We start from the raw sequence: 22,160 nt of genomic DNA on the forward strand, positions 1-22,160 counted from the left end.
CCCCCCTTTGCTAGTTTCCTAGTTGTAAGGTTCATTCCTGGTTCTTCCAGAGACACAAACTAAAGGATCCTTTAGTTTTCTGAATGCAGTGTAGTTTAATCATTGTGTTCCGATCATAAACGTTTCTCACGGATGATTATTGTTTCTAGGGTTTTGTAATCCCTCTGTTAAGAAGCTCTACATAAAGTGTGTAATGGATTAACTCATGTCATGGAACATGGGCCTAATTTGACTCCTAACCCTAAGGTTGTGGGTTCGAGTCTCGGGCCGGCAATACCACGACTGAGGTGCCCTTGAGCAAGGCACCGAACCCACCCCAACTGCTCCCCGGGGGCCGCAGCATAAATGGCTGCCCACTGCTCCGGGTCTGTGTTGAAGGTGTGTGTGTTTTCACTGCTGTGTGTGTGCACTTTGGATGGGTTAAATTCAGAGAACGAATTCTGAGAATGGGTCACCGTACTTAGCTGTATGTCACGTCACTTCACTTCACTTCACTTCAATGCTGTAGGAGAAACTCACCCTCTCTCCTGTTACTCCAAGGCTGCCGTCTTGACCAGGTCGGCCAGCTGAGCCCTAGATTCAAATATTATTATTATTTAAATAAAAATAAAAGAATACCAAATCACCCGTTTATTAAAACCAGAGAACTGGATATTCTCTGAAACCTTTTCTGTTCATCATGAACACATATGCATCTTCTCACACCAGAAGTTTCATAATAAGTCCTTATAAATTGTCAAAATACTAATAGTAATAATAATAGCAATGCTAAGTATATAACAGAAAAATAATACTCATTCTTATCAAAAGTATGTGTATGTAACGTCTCAGTATGTGCATGTAAATATATCAGGTTCCAAAAATTTTATACATTTGTATCTTAAAACCCAATCTACTGTATAAGTATAATTTTTTCTCACATTGTAAATATAAAAAAATCCATAAAGTTAAGATCATTTGATGGCGTATTTAAAAAAAACAAAACAGAAGCTTATAGAAATAACTTTCATACATTTGACAGCACATTCATCCCTATTCATCACTCACATTCTAGTCAATTCTCTTCTACCATGAGCAATATATTAAAAGAATTATAATTAAAGGTGCTGTTTGTTATTTTAAAATATGTCTGTAAACCTTTTAAAAACATGTCATTCACAAATACCTTAGAAACTATGTGATTTACAGTTTTAGTATGTAATCAGTTTGCCAGTTTTTTTGTTTTGTTTTGTTTTGTTTTACGCTACTGTTTGCAGCTTTCTGGGTCAGAAATGATACCAAATACACCAGACTGATGCTACTTCCAGTTAAATTAGTTGAAACATTATATTACATAATATTTACCGGTAAACCTGGGGCTCCGCTTTTTCCGGGTTCTCCTGCTAATCCACGGGAACCCTAGATTTGACATAAATGTTATTGTATATTACACTTAATACTGTACTTATGAATGAAAGGAAATGCGTACAAGGCAGTAGTGAGAGCAGCTCTGCTGTATGGGTTAGAGACTGTAGCAGTGAGGAAAAGACATGAGGCAGAGATGGAGGTAGCAGAGATGAGGATGATGAGGTTCTCTTTAGGAGTGACGAGGATGGACAGGATTAGGAACGAGCACATCCGAGGGACGGCTCAGGTTGGCTGTTTTGGGGACAAGGTCAGAGAGACTAGATTGAGATGGTTTGGACATGTACAGAGAAGGGAGATGGTTATATTGGTAGAAGGATGTTGGAGATGGAGCTGCAGGTAAGAGGTCTAGAGGAAGGACAAAGAGGAGATATGCAGTATAGATGTGATGAAAGAGGACATGAAGGTAATTTGGTGTGAGAGTAGAGGATGCCGAGGATAGAGTTTCGACTGTTTACCCTAATGGGAAAAGTAGAATAAGAAAAAAGAAGACACTAAATACTGTACTTGTACACATGATCACAGATCTGTCATTCACACACATGCATTCGTATACAATATAAACTGTCTCTAAGGCAGCTTGCAATGTCCGAAGTCCTGTTAAACTTCACTACGTGTGATCTCATCACCCCTCTCAGACTTGTGTGACGTTTATGTGAACGCCGTACGTGTAACTTCTACTTCTGCAAAAGCAAAGTGTGACTGTTCATGTGCCAGAGGTTAAAAGTCATGTGTAAGTGTTTTGTCCAAATCCGCTGTAGCTGAACATTTGAATTAAACACTAATAATAGCATTACTCACTTTAAGTCCTTTATTTCCCGAGCTTCCAGCCGAACCAGGAACACCCTACAAATAAAACAGATAAAACAGTACACCTTCTTTTAGGATTCTATTGTTATATAATGACTGATAGAAAAAAAAATCTGGTGTACATTTACTCCATTATTATTCTTTGACCTTTTTATTATAATATAAATACAAAATGTTTTTTAAATTCATATTGTCGGTGACCTATGATTTATTTATTTATTCATTCATTCATTCATTCTTACACACACACACAAACACACATATATATATATATACTGTATATATACAATAAATGTGGTGCTACATAAAATGACATAAAGCTACATAAAATAACAATAATGCTCAAGCATGCACTTGTACTTGTATATGAGGTCTGAAAACCAAAGTGTGCAATTAAGATCTAATTCCAGACCTGAATACAGCCTAAGCAGTTTTGTCATTATAGCAGTGCTTTCTTGCTATAATTCATTATGTAATCACGTGTAAAAAAGTAAACTACTACTACTATAACTGATGACCACAGATTTTTATTCACACCGTCCAAGGGCTTCTTTGCAGTGTTCATCTCTACATCCTGTAACCACTGCCTTTAGGAAACTAGTCATACAGACACATACATATAAAGCAAACTGTAATGTTAAGTTGATAAGTTATAAAATGGGAACCTGTGTACCAGGCTTTCCTTCTGCTCCCTCAGTCCCTGGTGGGCCTTTGAGACCCTGCCAACAGAGAACACACACCAACTGCATAACAGCACACACTACAAACAAAAATACATTTTTAATTCCGTTATAAAAATCTGTTTCTGGACCTACCGGAACTCCAAACCCACCAGGGGGCCCATGTTGACCTGCTCGTCCCTGTAGGCAGAAATGTTCCTTTTTTAATGCTTTACTTTTCTTTTGTTTCATATCGAATCAAAAGTGTATCTTACCCGTTGTCCTCTGGTCCCTGGTTCTCCATTATGTCCAGATACACCCCTAGTCCCCTATGTCAAGGATCATGTAAAAAAAACATAAACATAATCGAACAGTAAACTGTATACATATATAATATATAATGTACGGACCAGCTGGATGAGATCACAGTGAAATCAGAGGACATTCTAGACAAAAGGTTTGTGTTTGCAACTTTTATTTGTTTTATAAAAGATTGTCCAAGTGAGTAAATGTGATCAATGTCAAAAGCTAAGTTCTTTTCCAGATGATATTTGTCTAGACCCGAAAGTCATAAACTGCATTAAACCGCTCTGACCTTTGGGCCCTCTTTTCCAATCATTCCCTGGGGACCCACTTCACCATCTTCACCCTAGGAAAGAAAACACAGCAGGCAATGACAAGGGGAGTGAATGAGAAAGACATTTGGCCAATAATAAAGTTCATGAACTGGCTGGTCTGCATCTCAAACAAGTGGCAGAATAATCCAGCAACAGGTTAAGTTCACTATAACCGTACCTGTATACCTGGAGACCCTGGCTGACCTTTGTCCCCAGATAATCCAAGAAATCCAGACTGACCTCTCTCCCCCTGAGGACCCATAATTCCTGGTGCTCCAGGTGCACCCTGAATGCATCAGAGCAGAAAGATGACACCAAATACAGTGATTCAAACTCTAGCACATTGGTTATTATTATGTTATTATTATCTCAAACTATTGGTTAGTGGACTGTTACTCTTTCTCCTTTCGGTCCAGGAGCACCTCTCTCTCCATCCGGACCTCTGCTGCCCTAGATAATTCACACTGATTAAAAAAAGACAGCAAAACAACTAAATAGAATAATCCTATTATACGGTTCAGTTATAGATGTCTTACTGTGTTGCCTAGAAAGCCTTTTGGACCTGGATCTCCAATTGTGCCCTAATGAAGAAGAAAACTCAGTAGTAAATTTATTCACTGGGCCACAGAATGATACAGTGTGAAGCAGTGAGCTTTGTGGCTGGTCGTTGGTCAGTGCAGCATGGTAGCCATTTATTCATTTATTATTTTGTGACAAAAACAACAATAATGTCAAAGCTTCACTCACAAATGACTTTTGTACTTGTTAGAGAAAACAAAACAACAGCATCTTACCATTGGCCCTTCCATTCCATGTAGTCCTCTGTTTCCCACTGGACCGTCATTTCCCTACACAGACAAACCACAGACGCAACACTGCACATGTACTGTATTTTTAGATTAGGATATTTCCGATTTTTAGATATTATATTTCCGATTAGATAGTTCAGATCAGGAACTTCAGTCTGGAAACTTACAATGGGACCTTTAAGTCCACGAGGTCCATCATTTCCTGGTGGTCCCTGGCAGAAAATATAGGTGAGAAAAAATGATACAGATATATCATGTTTAAGGTGCATTGTGTTTTACTATTCAAATATAAGGGGTGGGATTATACATGCAATACTAACATCTAAAGGAGAGTAACATGCAAGAAGGCTGCATCATAACTTTGCTTAATGCACAAAGGCCAAGCCTCCTATAGGAGATGATCTCCTATAATGAGACTGACAGATACAGAGGTCACATCTCTTATAATGAGACTGACAGGTACAGAGGCCACACCTCCTATAATGAGACTGACAGGTACAGAGGCCACACCTCCTCCAATGAGACTGACAGGTACAGAGGCCACACCTCCTATAATGAGACTGACAGGTACAGAGGCCACACCTCCTCCAATGAGACTGACAGGTACAGAGGCCACACCTCCTATAATGAGACTGACAGGTACAGAGGCCACACCTCCTCTAATGAGACTGACAGGTACAGAGGCCACACCTCCTCCAATGAGACTGACAGGTACAGAGGCCACACCTCCTATAATGAGACTGACAGGTACAGAGGCCACACCTCCTCTAATGAGACTGACAGGTACAGAGGCCACACCTCCTCTAATGAGACTGATAGGAACAGAGGTCACATCTCCTATAATGAGACTGACAGGTACAGAGGCCACACCTCCTCTAATGAGACTGACAGGTACAGAGGCCACACCTCCTCTAATGAGACTGACAGGTACAGAGGCCACACCTCCTCTAATGAGACTGACAGGTACAGAGGTCACATCTCCTATGATGAGACTGACAGATACATAGGCCACACCTCTTCTAATGAGACTGACAGGTACATAGGCCACACATCCTCTAATGAGACTGACAGCTACAGAGGTCACACCTCCTATGATGAGACTGACAGGTACAGAGGCCACACCTCCTATGATGAGACTGACAGGTACAGAGGCCACACCTCCTCTAATGAGACTGACAGCTACAGAGGTCACACCTCCTATGATGAGACTGACAGGTACAGAGGCCACACCTCCTATGATGAGACTGACAGGTACAGAGGCCACACCTCCTCTAATGAGACTGACAGGTACAGAGGCCACACCTCCTCTAATGAGACTGACAGGTACAGAGGCCACACCTCCTCTAATGAGACTGACAGGTACAGAGGCCACACCTCCTCTAATGAGACTGACAGGTACAGAGGCCACACCTTCTTTACTTCTGTTTACCTGTGGTCCTGGCAGACCAGGGAGGCCTCTGATTCCTTGTATACCGGCAGGACCCTTAAGGAAACAGACAGACAAATGGACATATGAAGCATTATTTTCTCTTGAAATTCAATCAGTGGATGTGAAACAGTACACACCTGAGGGCCTTTTCGTCCCACTGGGCCTGTAGGTCCAAAATCTCCCTATAAGAACCAACATCAATAAATTCAGGTCTACAGACTATTTGTACACTCAATGAAAACATATAAATAAAACTTTTATTTTAACTCAAGTCTCTTTTAATACTCACTTCAGAGCCATTAACTCCTTGTGCCCCAACCATCCCTGTAGCCCCTTGAGCTCCCTGCGAACAAACACACACACACACACACACACACACACACACACACACACAAGCAAGAACAAAATTTCATCTTTAAACAAAAATCTTTAATGTGTATCTTATGAAGCAGATTGACATACGTGATTCATGTAACTTTTTTATAACATATAACTTAACTCACAATTGCTCCAGGAGGACCATGTTTCCCATCATGCCCAGGATCCCCCTATGAAAGAAAAAAAATTCTTACTCAGCAAAATAACGTTAAGTAAGCGATAATATTCTTCCTAAATCATATTAATGTAGCGTATAACACACCTCTGGCCCAGGTGTTCCAGGATGCCCTTCAACTCCTCTGATACCCACTGGGCCCTAATGAGAGAAAGCAGAGACAGACAAACGCTGATCTCACTAATGCTCTTGTGGCTGAATGAACATAAATCCACACAGCCATGCTCCAAAATGCTCCGCCCTTACAGAAGGATGGAGCTTATTATAAGAGCAAAGGTGGACTAAATCTGAAACTGAAAGTTTAATAAGAAAGTATGGGTGTGATGGTTCAGGTGTCTATACTGTATGTATTTGGACAAATACTGTATATTTCATATGAATAATGGATGTATGGATTTTTGCCTGAATAGATTGATGGATGGATGGATGGATGGATGGATGGATGGATGAATAAATGGAAGGACGGAGGGATAGAGCACAGGACTGATGGATGAACTGATAATAGATGACTTAATGGTTGCACGTCTGGTAATCGGATAGCTATATAGCTGGAAGCTTGGAAGGATAGCTAGATAGATGGATGGATGGATATTAGACGGAGGTCTGAATTAATAGATTTAGTACGGAATCGCAATATAAATAAAAATATATAAATGGGTGAATTGGTTGAATGGATGCACAAATATGAAAACAAACGGCTAGCTGAAAGAAAAGATGAATGGATGCCGACATGCAGAAATAGATAGATGAATGGTTAAATAGATAGATGGACAGATACATGGATGAACAGTTGTATGTATGGATGGATCTAAGGAGGAAGTGATTAAACTCATAAGGAGAATCAAAAACCATCTGCCTGAGGTTCCTCTGAGACAAGTATTTAAATTCAGAAGTAACATACTCCATTCATAAAATTCTATATTAGCTGAAATAAAACAATTACTTACTGGAGGACCAACAGAGCCTGTTGACCCAACTTCACCCTTTGAACCCTAAGATAGACCATGAGTCACAAACACAAAGCCATGTGATGTCATATAATTACAATATACATTTATGTAGTTGTATATTTAATATAAGTCTTAGTGACCTCTTCCTAAAAAAAATGTATATCCGTAAAGTCTGTAATGATCCGTAATCTATATCCTTAGAGAATAGGAAGTGCTGGAATTTTTCCAGGCCACTAGGTGGCAGTAACTCCTAATATTTGCCTAGAATAAATGTATTAATTGTTTGATTGATCACTGCTGTTCCAACATTGTTTATTATTTCTGGTGCTTGCTACAGTATGTAAAGCACACTATTATTAGTTTTCATCTACAATGCTATAAAACTAACAAACAGAACAGCAGACACAATTAGGTAATTAACTGATGTTATGTACAAAGTGCAAATAATCAATAATCTCTTAATTATCTAGTAAAATACCTCAGATATCTCAGATCCTCTATGATTGGCATTTGTTTCAAAACTTCTTTACCTTTTGCGACTTGCTTACTGTTGTTTAACAAAGGCATAATATTACCTTTAATCCAGTCTCTCCTCTGTCCCCTCTGGGCCCTGGAGCACCTGGAAAACCCTAAAGTTCACAGAGCAGAAGACATGTCACATAATGAGAAATTTGGCAATAGACCACAACATGTAATATAAAGTGTCTCATTGTGTACCGGTTCTCCATTGTCTCCAGGGGGCGCTGATTCTCCTTTATACCCCCGAAGCCCCTTATACGACAATAGGACAGGAGACATGTATGATTGATTCACTTATGCATTGATAGTGATTTAACATATAAGCACTGGGTTTAGCAGTTTAACACAAAACTAATTTACACATGACTATTTTCTGCTCTGGATGCTTTTATGCTTTTTTTCTAGTGTGAGTTTGGTTCCCCTTACCTGCAGACCAGGTGTTCCTGGAGGACCTGGTTCTCCATCCAGCCCGTTCTCTCCGTCTCTTCCTGTGGTCCCTGCCCGGCCACGCACACCCTTTGGACCCACATCACCCTGTCAGAAAGGTGCGGGGCAAAAAAATGACATGAGAATAGAATATCAGCATTATTATTCATGACTAAGGACCAGATTAAGCACTTAAAATAATTTCTGATCCATAAAAACCAGCTGATTGGTTACTTTATACCCAGATTTATACCTCAATCAAAAGTAATAGCAGTCATTAGACACTACTGACATGATACACTAATAATAATAACAATAATAATAATAATAATAATAATAATAATAATAATAATAAGGATGTTTCATTCCCATAGAACACATCACTCTTTTTATTTAATTATTATTAATTAATTTATTTGACCACACATTAGGGCATAGCTCATTTCTTTTTTATCTATGTAATGCTCTGTAAGCCGGAAAACTCACAATCATTTTCTCAATGATATCATCTTCCAGCAGCTAATCCTATCACCCCATATCAGCAGTTCTAAGTGATTAATGACTATAATGGTAGTAAACAAAGCAAGATAAAGAAGCCATAAATAATACATTTTTAAAATACAACTTGATAATAATTTTAACATAGAGATTGATGAAGTGGAGAATGTGATTGGTTACCATGTCACCTTGTTGACCTGGAGGTCCCCTCTCTCCTGGCTCTCCTGGCATCCCCTATAATGATATAGAGGCAGAACAAGTAGCTCTCAATTCAATTTTATTTTTTTAATAATAGACATTATCACAGAGCAGCTTTACAGAAATCTGGATGTATCTTTAGGTCCTTGTGGAATAAGCCAGTAGTGATGCGGCATGAGAAGGAATCTCGACTCAAAGGAAACTCGTCTTCTTCTGTTTCAGATTACGCTTTATATTGGGATTAGTGTGAACACTAGTGTGAGGTAATACATCATGCATTAAGTACATCAGGCTGTGTTTAAAACAGTATTGAATGCATTGAGTCATCTCAGTGCAGGTTATTTCTAAAATCAACACTTTTTACTCTACTGATGGTGTATTTGATGGTGTGTGTCTGTGCACTCACAGGTGGTCCAGGACTTCCCATTTGCCCCATTGCTCCAGGAGGCCCAGTCTCTCTCTGTAGGGGATGATTATTTAAATTCACAATGATAGAATGACCAAAAGAAGCATAAATTATACAGTAGATTTGATGCTTATGGTTACTTACAGGCCATCCTGCCATTAACACATGGTAATATGAAGTTCTCTGCAAAACAGACAGAAATGATGTAAGGAAGTGTTTTGTAGTAAAGCTGCATCCAGTCTAGTCACACTAAGGTAACTCAACTGTACCACCATCTGTGATTGAATCTCAAGTGTACAAGGTCTCCATGCCAGATTAAATATCAGGCAGAGGACAGTGGAGGCACATCCAGTAAGACACACAGAGACACATTAAACTCTTTAAACCACCCAGACTGCCTCCGCTCTCTACATCGTTTGTCTTGGCTCGGGTTCAGCTCGACCTGGAGAAGGTGAGCTTCAGACCTTCCAGGAGAGCTGGACCCTGGCTTTAGCTCGCCCAGAGGGGCTGAGAGATGATCTACATGTCTGTCAAAATCTTACTGGGTTGCAACACTGTGGCCTTTCAGAAAGAAATCTCTGGGTAAACTCCACACTCTAGACTCCAGACTTGTGGGTGGACCACGCTCCATTGACAAATCAGCCTTAAACGCTAATAGCCGAGAATTCAGTACAGAGATCTGCCGCAATCCCGGTGAACCTTAGCCTTGTCAAGGCTACACGCATACACATAATGTACACCCACGCACAAAAAACAAACAGGATGCAAAAAATAGATCCGAAATAAAAGTATAAAACAAGCGTGGCTGTTATTTTATTATTTACAAATCTAAATTTGAACCACAGAAGATATTTATAATACTTCACAATATGACGTCTGACCCAAGGCAAAAGCCTACATGATACTAAATTACAACGATGACTCATGCAAGAACAATATTGCCTCTTACACAGGCAATTACACACATCATCTTTGCCAAAAGCATATCATTACCATAACCATCCTGACTTTTTGTTATTTTCTATATAAATGCCTGAATATACAGTACTTCACATTTGACCCTGTGCTGCATATTGAAGCCTTTAAAATTCTTCAGCAATCAACTCTTCACATAAATAATCAAATCAAACATGACCACAGAGAAAAGAAAGATACAACATGAGCGTACTGAATAGCAAAAACATCACAGGTGATTCATGTAAGCACAAATCCTGCTTAATAAATACCAGGGCTGAGTCCATGATCATCTGTTTCTTTCTATAACATTTACAACTTTGTATAATTTTAAAAGACATTTTTAAAAACAGATGAATTTTTTTTTTTTACAAACTAATGTTTGTGCATGTTTCAGATAAATAACTTAAAACTTTCACAGAACTATATAAACTTTATTTTGAAATGTAATATTTAAAATATACTACAAGGACAAAGGTTTAATGCTCTAATGCTTTAATGCTTGAAGCTCAATGATCATAAATCCCAAAGCCACGCTCCAAACATTATTGGAAAGCCTTCCCAGAAGAGTGGAGTTTATTGTAACAGGATATTAATGCCTGTGATTTTGGAATGGACTGTTCTGTGGTCAGGTGTTCGCAAAGTTTTAGCCATATAGTGTATTTAAAAATTTAGATTTGTTTGCATGAATGTGTAAATCCATTTATAATCTCATGAATAAATTGTGCCTTTTAATTAAGTCGTCCATAAAAGGTTCATTCCTATGTCACTCGTCTATGTCACACCTGAACACATTCACTCCTCTGAGATACTGTCACATGTTTAACAGGACGTAGAAAAGCAAGTTATTTTGCATTATTTTTTTTATTGATGTTAGACTGACAGACAAGACCACTTTAAAAGTGAAATGATTAGATTTATGTGAATCAATCAGCTGATAACAAAAGTCATCATTAAGTCAATCATTTACTTATTTATTGAAGAACAAAATTGAGACATTCTCTGGAAATAAGCCGTGGTTTCTTAAATTCACTGAAAATAGTTTTAATGGTTAAAAGGCACCACGTTAATGAATCAACCACCATCATAGGTTGACTGATAGATGACTCTTGTTGATTTGATTCTTGTCTTGGTCTTTACCCACCTGGCTCCTGATACACCAAAAACCAACAAGCCCTGACACATGCACACAAGAGGAACATAGCCCCAAAATTGCACAACTGTTTCCAATTACAGGCAACCAACTTGAAGTCAGACTTGTGGTCTTGGGCAAAAGTTCGATTTTACAGTCAGAAATAGAGTCCAGCAGGGACGCAGCCATGACTCGGTCACTCTGTTGTAGTGCACACAGGGCGGATCCTTTAGGGCTAAAGTGGGACTGGGAAACTTGCAGTTGGTGTCACTTTCTAACACTGGATCTGGCTTGCATCCATCACTCTCCAACACTATCAAATTTCACAAGTTACACAGTGACAATGAGGGAATGAAAGAATGGAGCCGTACCATGAATGCAGCCCATTCCTCCTGAGTGTTGCGCCATAGGTAGAGCGAGGGTAATCCTGCCGGTCCTAGAGGACCTGGGCTACCCTCTGGACCATCTCGCCCTCTTTCTCCTTGGGATCCCTTAGGAAAGTAACAGTGGCAACCCATAAATTATATACATTCAGCATTAACATTGCAACCACATACAACCTGGTGGTTCAAATAAACATTTTTTTAAAAATCTTTATAAATTCATGCCATAGATGATTAAGAACTTAGATATTCATGCTGTAGACATTCAGGGTGCAGAAATCCAAGACAAACATTTTGGAAACAAGACTCAACTGTTATTGAACTCAATTTCTGAGGTCGAGAGTTCAGTGCTGAATTTCCATAACCATGTTTTCTACTATATAATTTTTTGCTGCTTATTTTTAATAAATAAATAATTTTTGAAAATAAAGAGGAAAATTTAGACCCAACACAAGCAAAGTACAACTGATCACTGTATTATTAATTAAAATCACACTTTTTATTCATTTATAGATACATTTATTATTGAAGATATTGCCAGTTAAAGTTTAAAGTTTTTAGCTCCTATTATCACTTACATTATAGCAGCTATAATCTTTCCCTCACTGACGTTTTTGTTTTTTTTCTCTGAATACAGAAATCCCTCAGAACTCTGAGCGAAATGTCTGAAAAGGTACTGACATTAACATCCTAAACATTAGTTAAGAAGTTTAAACTTAACAATGCAGCATTCAAACAAATGCTTTAGTACAGCATAATCACGTGATTAGAAGCTGCATTGTTGCAGAACTGCTGTTAGAAAGAATCAATCAACACATTTTGATTGATCAGACTGAGAACTCAACACCACTGTGGTGTAAATACAGTACAACAACCTCAGATTCATGATAAAATGTCAGTCACAGAAGTATGCATCTAGATTTTAGATTTAGGTTCTGATGTGTATGATTTCACGTCATACACATTCCTTCTCACCTTGTCTCCCTTAAATCCAACGTATCCTCTGGGCCCGGCACAACCCTAAAACAAAGACATAAACGATGGCCGTTCACCAGCAATGCACTTTAAGTCATTTTTTTCCTGATGGCTAAAAATTCTAGCTTTCTCAAAAGGTATGAAAATATGAAATGTAAATCTGAGCTATTATAATATTCTACTCAGAAAATGTCCAAAAAGACAAACAAACAAACAAAAAAAACAACATTATAGTTGCATGCTTGAACTATTTTCTTCTAAAATGTGCATGAACTCAAATGAATACCATGCACCATTTATAGGATGCATTTGTCAAATATTAAAGACAAGAAAATCACTAGCGTCTTATTAAACAATCTAATAAATGAGCTGTAGTAATATTTTCAGACCTAAAAACCTAAAAAAAACTCTCTTTTTTGGACTAGAGGCAAGATAAGATGAGTCACGTCTTTGAGAAATATTCTAAGGTATATATAATTTGCTAAATCAACAGATATAATCATCTGTGGCTGTTTTTCTGGATGGTGCCCCAGCCATCGGCACTAAAGGTCTTCCTTAATTTAAAATATAAAAAAAAAACCTTGGGTCAAAAAAAGAAAAAACACTGGAGTCAAAAGGACAAATTGCAGAATCAAACAAAAGGCTTGAACTAGTCAAAACATTTAAACGAGTCAAAACGTGCTAAAAATAATGTCATTCCATACTGTGTCTTGTTTGTAAACCCATAAACAAAGTTTTCTTGTCAGAGAGCGTGACAAGAAGAACTTCCTTACTAAGCTAGAAACCTAAAGCTAGTCAACAAAGTCTTGAAGAATCCCTAAGAGAGTAGAGATTAATTAAACATGGTTATAATTACCTTCTGCATGAAACATGATGATAGATGAAGGACATTCTACTCATTTCAATTTCATCCTGATCTGGTTTACAGACAGACAGGCAAATTACAGCTAATATACTACTTCCCCAGGGAGATAATAATGACTTCACATACCACATGAATCACCCACTGGAGAATCAGAATGGCTGCTTGTTTTAACCCTGCTGTACTATGCAGTAATGCTACTATTCACTCAATCTAGCAGAGGAGCCCCCCTTGAGTCAACCTCAAGATGGTTCTTGTCATTTCTCATCAAATCTGTGCTATTTTGATGCAATTGTATGACTCACTCTTTTCCCCAGACGACCAGCAGGTCCCGGAGGTCCTCTTAACATTCGATACTTCTTTCCATCAGATCCTGTGATCAGATCTCCATGTTTAGGTGGGTTTCTTGTCATGTTTTGGTGTGTTGATCTATCATGATGGGTTTCAGGTTCTCCCTGGCCTTTCTGACTGAGGAATTCCCTTAAGCCTTGTCCCCGAGTGACAGATTCAGAAGAGATGTATGTCCCTGAAGGTAACAGGTCTTCTTCTGTCAGGGTTAGGTCATGGAACTGTGGATGCACATGGTTCAGATTTACGCGCCTGGTATCGGTTGAGGAATCCAGGTCGATAATGTCTTCTGAGGGTTTTGAAGGATCTACATTCCCCAGATCTGTTCGTTTTTGTGAGAGCAGATCTTCCGCTGAGGATTTAGCAGTGGTGGACTGGGCTTGGTTCTTAGTGTTGCTCTTTATCCTGGTGTAAGATGTGATTTGAGGGGATTTGTGCCTCTTGGATTCTTCCAGCACTCGGAAACCATCAGTCGGCTTGAAATCGCCACTCTAAACACGAAAGTTAAATAAACACAAAAGGTTATCAAATCTCACTTTTACTACATTCTCTTTAAGTTTCTGGCACAGATTGTACCTTCTCTGTACTGGTACCCAGGTGGTAAAGTAAAAATCACCCTCAGAAATAAACATACCAAACTGTCACTGGGTTGATAGCTTCAAGGTTTGGTAAATCCATTGTATCATGAGCATGTACGTTATGTACATTTAACTACTTTAGAGTTTAGAACTTTAGAACTGAAGTTACATCGGTGTTCATTAAAGGTGTGCCCTTGATGGTACTACCACAGCAACAAGAAAAAGTATAGTCTGGAACCTTTTATTGTGAGACTGAAGGGGAAGTTGAGTCAATGAATACTCTCCAATAATTATTAGCTTCATATTAATCTTAGATATTGCCATATTTGTCCTAAAATGAGGATATTTTCATGGAGACTCAAAGCACTTTGGTAAGCCCTTCTGTTTAAGCTTATCTAGAAAATATTGTAATTGTATATGTAAATAGAAACCTACAGTGTTTTAGAAATGTTATATAATGCAGGAAAATGTACAAACCTAAACCTGTGACCATTTTATTGGTCTAAAATCTATAAAAAGTATTAAATTATATTGTAATGTTCTCACAGGAACATACAGTACCTAGTTCTAACTGAATTTTTAAATTCTAGAGTATTGAAACTGAATTAGATTTTTTGTGTTTCATTTAAAAATGTTAGTAGAGGTTATTTAAGCATTTGACTGTGCGCATTTTTATGTATTAATTACCAAAACAGGGCAAGACTCAGTTCTTTAGTGTACATAAACAAAAATATATTGATATATTAAAATTCAATGCATATAATTAATTAATTCATTCATTCATTTTCTACCACTTATCCGAACTACCTCGGGTCACGGGGAACCTGTGCCTATCTCAGGCGTCATCGGGCATCAAGGCAGGATACACCCTGGACGAAGTGCCAACCCATCACAGGGCACACACACACTCATTCACTCACGCACTCACACACTACGGACAATTTTCCAAAGATGCCAATTAACCTACCATGCATGTCTTTGGACCGGGGGAGGAAACCGGAGTACCCGGAGGAAACCCCCGAGGCACGGGGACGGGCAAACTCCACACACACAAGGCGGAGTCGGGAATCGAACCCCCAACCCTGGAGGTGTGAGGCGAACGTGCTAACCACTAAGCCACCGTGCCCCCCATACATGTAATTTAATAAAATAAATACGTCTACAATCATCAAACTATTTGCTGCAGAACCAAAAGTTTAGGAATTGGAGACAACTGTGTTTTATGATAAGTGTGTTGATGCATGTTACATCGTTGCATGCTGATCTCAGTGATTAGGGGTTAGGTTTAGAGTTAGGTTTGTAGAAATTTAGTTAAATTCTGCAGCAAGAATGATCTCCTACACTCCGAAAGGTGATGTGTATCGGCTCCATTAACACGTGTCTCCCCCCTCCATTAAACAACATGCCATAGATTAAAAGCAATCAAGCACATCACTCTACAAAGTGGCAGCTTAGATGTAACACTCTTCTCAGAGGTGACATGGTTAGTTCAATTTACTGCCTCACCTCCTTTGAGCTATGAGTCAGATTTTTGGCTGCTGATGCAAGAAAGTTGGAAATGTACTTGGCTCATGCAGAAGTAAAGCGCGACTAACACTTTTTAATAAAAACAACTGATCAGATCTGAGTTAGACATTTGGATGCCAACCAGAATTTTGAAAGAAGGAGATGCCTTTGAGGATTAAACAATAATCGTATTTTCTTGAGCACACAATAGACTGGCATCGGACGACAGGGTCAGGATTCTCAGGTGTCTGATTTGATCTGGATTAAAAGAGGTATTGTAAGAGGAAAACACTGATACAAAGGAAATACACTGTTCTAGCTGAAGGTCACATGAAGGACCAGATCACGTGGTCATCCCATACTCAACAACATTAGTACATCCCAGCCATGCTGTAACGGAACTGACCAATGATAGATGACCACACGAAGAGCCCAGGGCTCAAATCCCAGTGACGGATATTATTTGCATTCTGTATGGATGATCTGACACGAAGGACGGACCAACTTGATTAATTCACAACAAGACACAGGTATGTAGTTCTTAAATAGTCGTCTCTTTAAGAAGGCAGCTGGACAAAAATATTTCCATTCTGATAGGTTCAGACCCTGAATATCATAAGAAAGAGTGACAAATCTGTAAAAAAAAAAATAAAAATTATGTTAACCACATTGTGGTTTGTAGCTGGATTATAACCTTGTGCTTAGGTTACAACCCAAGTTGCAGGCTTATTAAATAAATGAACAGATCATGTCTTACATTGTATTGTAATTTAGCATTCAGTGAATTACTTTTAATTGCATCCTGTTGCAAAAATCTATAGTTTAACACGGAAATAATCACAGACGTCCACTTGCAGCTTCACAGTTCATCTGTAAAAATGTCTGGGTTTTTTTTTTTGTAATCATTTTATTTGGAGCATTCAATGCTTTTGCATTTTTTATGTACAGTATGGTTCTGTTTTAAAGGCAGAATTTACTTAAAATAAACAACAAGCCTAAAGCTGTCAAACTTGACTTTAACCAATCACATGTTTTTCAGACCCAAGTCCAATCATACTGTATGTTTTGTCAATCATTAACAGGTAAAATGGAACACTGGCACTATTTGATATAGGGACATTGTAATTCACTGTTGAAGCTAATGGACAAAAGATTCCTGCATCTAAATCAAATTTCTGTAGCTTCATAGCATTCTCATTGATGCATAAATATACTATTTCTTTTCACACCAAAAATAACTCTATAAGATAAGATTCATCCTGCCATTCTGTTTGGAAAAATGCATTAATTAATGGCATAAAGAAGAGCCCTGTAGGATACTGTCAGCATGTTCCAGGGGCCTGGAGTATATTTGTGAAGCCATTTAATATACATTAAGTTGTAAGGTACACAAACATGAACTTGTGGTTTCAAGAGCTAGAACTCCTGGACTGATATCAAAAACAACAATCTTCTCAAAAGGATGAACTCAGAACAGGTAAATCATACAGAATGTATACAGATTCAGAAGACCAATAATAAAGTATCCACCAAATCCACCAATCACACATGCGTACAGCTTCGAAATAATTGACCATTTTTAAAAGGCCTACCGCAGCTTTCCATTGTCCATTCACATGTGGTCCCTTTTGAAATACTCCCAGAATAAGGCAGAATCCAACCCAAACATGGAAACACATGGTGGCAGTGGACACGCTACATCAGTTCATAAAGGAGTGCTGCACTCTTTCTTGCTCTCATACTCTCTGACAGGGCTGGAACCTCCCATATACACCCACACCAGGACTCGGCCCAAACCCAACATACCCAGACATGCAGACTTCAGGAAATCAAGGCTTAACCCACAGCACCTCCATAAAGGTAGGTCACATTCTGCTAGGAGACTAGCCATGAAGGAAATATCAGTAAGGTCCAGGGAGGGACATACAGTACTGGGTCAGTATCAGTTGGTAAAAGCTGAACTTTAGTCTTATTAGCAGATCAGTTTATGAGTGAAGTAAGAAATGAAATACCTTTACAATATTCACTACAACGAACATACAAAATAATAATTGTATAAAAGTAGATCATTCCGTTTCTGCTCCTGTACCTCGGTGTCCCTGAGCTTAGATTGTACCCAGTAGAAATGGGAAAAATGATTCCAATTTTGTCCAGGATTGTCCAAAGAGGTGCAAAAGAAAAAGAGTTCGCTGTATCGTTGTAATGAGTTTGAATCCTGACAGGTTTGAAACAAAGGGAAGAAGAATTGTCCGTGCTCTTTGCGTGGGAATGCATACTTCTACCTGTCAATCACAAATAACAAATCACAAGCATCCGTGAGCTCAGGGATGCAGAATAGGGTACATAGCTCTTGCCTCCAAATGCGGTAGGCTGCCCAAATGTGTGATTCAGCATACCTAGATGGAGCATTCTTCCCAAACTGAGAAGAAATTACTGGGAAAATTTATGAAGTTATGAAGACCGACTGGCAATGGAACGCAGAAAAAGGTTAGCACATAAGAAATCATCACAGGAGTATTCCACAAATCATTGGTTTCATCCAAGTGAGCTGAGAAACGAATATCTGTGATGCATCAAGACCACGAGGTTGTTCAAACAGGAACGATTAGCAATAAGGGCTGCTCCAGTAACAGAGCCAACTCAGGGAGATGCATTACAGAGGAAGGTTTTGTTGCCTGAAAGCTCTGTGGAGCTCTGTCTCTGAGATTTCACAGCTCTCCTTGGTGGGCAGGAAAGGCAAAAAAAAAAGAAAGAAACACTTCCAACTTTATTAAGAGCTCCACTTTCCACACACTCTTCTCTTAAATAGGAAGCCACAATGCTTCAAAGCTGCTTTTGGAACCAGTGGCTGAGAACATAAGAGTGCCTGTGTACATGTGTGTATTGGTCGAATTGTGGGAAAAGACTGGTTTTTCTATTAAAAAGAATACCTGACACTTTTTCTTCTTTTGATTACACATTTATGATATCTGGTTTATTTTCGAGCATTAAATTACAGCTGAGAGATCATAATTACAGGACTTCTGTATGTTAAAGAAGAATACACTGATGATAGACAAGCACTGCCAAGGCACACTGACTTGGAATAGTCTGATATGAAACTGGAGCAGGGTAAAGTTCCCTTTCCTTTGCTATACTTACACTGCATGAGAAAACTATGAGCCACACTTCATCTTGTTTAAGGTGGAAATGCCAAAGAAATCAGTGAGAGTAAGAAAGATCTGGACTTACAGCATTGTTAGGCTTACATTCATTTCCATGATGATATATATAACATGAAGCCCAAATTTGGACCTGCTCTTCTTGAACCAGAGGACTTTACTATAAAAGGATTTTTTTTAAATGTATATGATTACCAGCATCATATCTCTAGGGTCCCTGGTTCAATCCTGATCTCGAGTTACTGTGGAGTTGTGCATGTTTACATTTACGGCATTTGGCAGACGCATTTATCCAAATCGAATTACATTTATCGTATTTGCTTAACTCACACCTCCAGGGTTGGGGGTTCGATTCCCGCCCCCGCCTTGTGTGTGTAGAGTTTGCATGTTCTCCCCGTGCCTCGGGGGTTTCCTCCGGGTACTCCGGTTTCCTCCCCCGGTCCAAAGACATGCATGGTAGGTTGATTGGCATCTCTGGAAAATTGCCCGTAGTGTGTGATTGCGTGAGTGAATGAGAGTGTGTGTGTGTCCGTCCAGAGTGTATCCTGCTTTGATGCCCGATGACGCCTGAGATAGGCACAGGCTCCCCGTGACCCGAGGTAGTTTGGATAAGCGGTAGAAAATGAATGAATGAATGAATGAATGAATATTTGCTTAACTGAGCAGTTGAAGGTTAAGGGCCTTGCTCAAGGGCCCAGCAGCAGTGGTAGCTTGTTGCCCTGGGATATAATCTCACAAAATTCCAATCAATTTCAACCACTTGGCTACCACTTCTTTCCTTTGTCTGTGTGGTTTTCCTCTACATTCTTCCCCAAAACACGCTGGTAGGCAAAAACCAGAGAGACAATGAATTGCCCCTAAATTTGAATGAGTGTTTGACTGTGTGTGTGTATGGAGCTCTGTAATGGACTAGCATACAATCCAGAGTATATTCTCACATCGCACCCATCACCCTGATCAGAATAAACCACTTACTGGAGATGAATGAAAAATGACTAATGGCCGGTCATTGAACTGCTCATTATATCATCGTCCCACTGCATTTTTTATTTTCAAGAAATTCACCAGCGGAATTTGTGGTATTAATACAAGGTTTGTACGATTAAGATATCAATTAAACTGGGATTTATGATACTAGAAATGAACAGGAAAATCTTCTTATACATTTACATTTTTAAAATCATTACATTCACAATGTACATCACGGTTTTAATGATCCCTGGTTCAACAATATGCTAAATCACAGCTGTATGTGACCTATTAAGTGGAATTTACCTTATTTTATTAGAAAGTGTTTGAATGTTGGCACAATATACTGTAATTTACCCCTTCTGGTGTATAACCATTACTTGCAGATTTGGACTGGTTTCAAACACCTGACTGTAATGAACATATAACTGTTTAGACATTTTTGTCATGATGTCAACAATGCTGTATGAAATTAGTCTGGAATTCCCAAATGTTCAGAGAGACTGTTTCCAATCTGATGCTGTTTAAACTGGGAACAGCTGTATAACAGTCTGGGAAAAAACAACAACTTTATGACTAGTCCATGAGCCTATAATTCTATTGAAGCTGAAGTAAACTTGCTCCACTTACTACAACACTTACACTAAACACTTATGTGGACAATAAAGAGGTTAGAAAAGCAAACATTTATAACTCCACTCCCTCGTTTTTTGGAAAACTACACAGTAATAACTGTAAAACTTCACAGGCCTTCACCCCAGAGATCAACCACAACCACACACACACACACACACATACACACAGCTTTCACTTACACACAGATGACAGCAAACAGTACACACAACGACTCTTATAACGTGACTGTCGACTCAACGCAAACTTTTTTCAGCTTTAAGTAACATTCAATGCGTTAAATATGGAAACTGGTAACACTTTACAATAACACTGCATAAATAACCAGGCCGTAATACCTGAATTAATACCTGTAGAAAAATTAAGGCTTAACTAATCATGAACTAATAAATCGTCAACCTCAACTACGATGTGATTCTTTTAGATCTATGAGTGAATAACGACCGCCGTGTCGTGTGTTAATTAACACAAAGACCTAAACTTAATCAAACACGCTTTATAAGAAGGAATATGAATTAATATCATATCATTAAGTTTATATCACTTGCTGTATGCAGCTGCGTACACAAACATCACGTGTTGCTATTGATCTTCCTTATCAAGCATAGACTCTTAATAAACTCAAACTCTCTTGTGTCATTTTCCATCCATTTCTCTTCAAATGACACTGTAGTGCTGGTAGGTGTTTCATCTGTCTGTCTCTCTGTCTGTCTGTCTGTCTGTCTCTCTGTCTGTCTGTCTGTCTGTCTGTCTGTCTGTCTGTCTGTCTGTCTGTCTATCTGTCTGTCTATCTATCTATTTTCAAGCCAGACCTTTTAATTTAGAGAGTCTTTGGTACCTCTCATTGCAGGTTGGTTAACCCCTTAAACACTGGATGATTATACAGATATTTAATTTTATATCATATTAAACTGAAACTACTATGAATTATTTAGAAACAACAGTAAAACTAATGCTAAAATGTACAGGGGATTAATGATCGGATGATTTCTATTGATGCATACATTTAAAATTATAATACGTAAAAGATATCAATGCAACCATCTTAAAATAATTATTATTAATTGTTATTGTTGATTACTCAGGAGTTAATCAGAAGCTAACCTAAATCATATTGCAGTAGGTTAGCAGTAATGTGAAGCATCGATTAGCTTGTTGAATCAGGTTTACATAGTTATCTAATTAACTTACATTTACTGTTGTACATATGTGCTTAGAAATTTAGGAATAAAACATGCCAGGATGTGCGGTTAAATGAAAATAGTCAACAATAGGGTGGTATAATGTGGTCGGATGTGAAGCATTAAAATAGCTGTTTCCTTAATTGAAAAAAATGCAGCTTACAGTATGTTACTGAGAACCAGGAAAGTACAACGTTCTC

General features: G+C 38.6%; 1 protein-coding gene across 1 annotated transcript in view; it reads right to left on the reverse strand.

The window, feature by feature from the left end:
• Positions 1-22,160, reverse strand: part of si:dkey-61l1.4 (collagen alpha-1(I) chain) — a 64,755-nt gene that overhangs the window by 19,986 nt on the left and 22,609 nt on the right. Inside the window, exons 7-33 of the mRNA XM_060882610.1 lie at positions 13,890-14,423; positions 12,723-12,767; positions 11,736-11,855; positions 9,423-9,461; positions 9,279-9,332; positions 8,855-8,908; positions 8,177-8,284; positions 7,949-8,002; positions 7,807-7,860; positions 7,229-7,273; positions 6,369-6,422; positions 6,232-6,276; positions 6,018-6,071; positions 5,866-5,910; positions 5,729-5,782; positions 4,467-4,511; positions 4,285-4,338; positions 4,027-4,071; positions 3,887-3,940; positions 3,669-3,776; positions 3,469-3,522; positions 3,149-3,202; positions 3,030-3,074; positions 2,880-2,933; positions 2,206-2,250; positions 1,345-1,398; positions 520-573 (exon numbers count right to left, since the gene is read on the reverse strand). Of these exons, the coding sequence (XP_060738593.1) occupies positions 520-573; positions 1,345-1,398; positions 2,206-2,250; positions 2,880-2,933; positions 3,030-3,074; positions 3,149-3,202; positions 3,469-3,522; positions 3,669-3,776; positions 3,887-3,940; positions 4,027-4,071; positions 4,285-4,338; positions 4,467-4,511; positions 5,729-5,782; positions 5,866-5,910; positions 6,018-6,071; positions 6,232-6,276; positions 6,369-6,422; positions 7,229-7,273; positions 7,807-7,860; positions 7,949-8,002; positions 8,177-8,284; positions 8,855-8,908; positions 9,279-9,332; positions 9,423-9,461; positions 11,736-11,855; positions 12,723-12,767; positions 13,890-14,423 (2,025 nt within the window). The remainder of the gene's footprint in view (positions 1-519; positions 574-1,344; positions 1,399-2,205; positions 2,251-2,879; positions 2,934-3,029; positions 3,075-3,148; positions 3,203-3,468; positions 3,523-3,668; positions 3,777-3,886; positions 3,941-4,026; positions 4,072-4,284; positions 4,339-4,466; positions 4,512-5,728; positions 5,783-5,865; positions 5,911-6,017; positions 6,072-6,231; positions 6,277-6,368; positions 6,423-7,228; positions 7,274-7,806; positions 7,861-7,948; positions 8,003-8,176; positions 8,285-8,854; positions 8,909-9,278; positions 9,333-9,422; positions 9,462-11,735; positions 11,856-12,722; positions 12,768-13,889; positions 14,424-22,160) is intronic.

This window comes from Tachysurus vachellii, chromosome 12 (assembly GCF_030014155.1).
Source record: "Tachysurus vachellii isolate PV-2020 chromosome 12, HZAU_Pvac_v1, whole genome shotgun sequence".
NCBI classification, from domain to species: domain Eukaryota; kingdom Metazoa; phylum Chordata; class Actinopteri; order Siluriformes; family Bagridae; genus Tachysurus; species Tachysurus vachellii.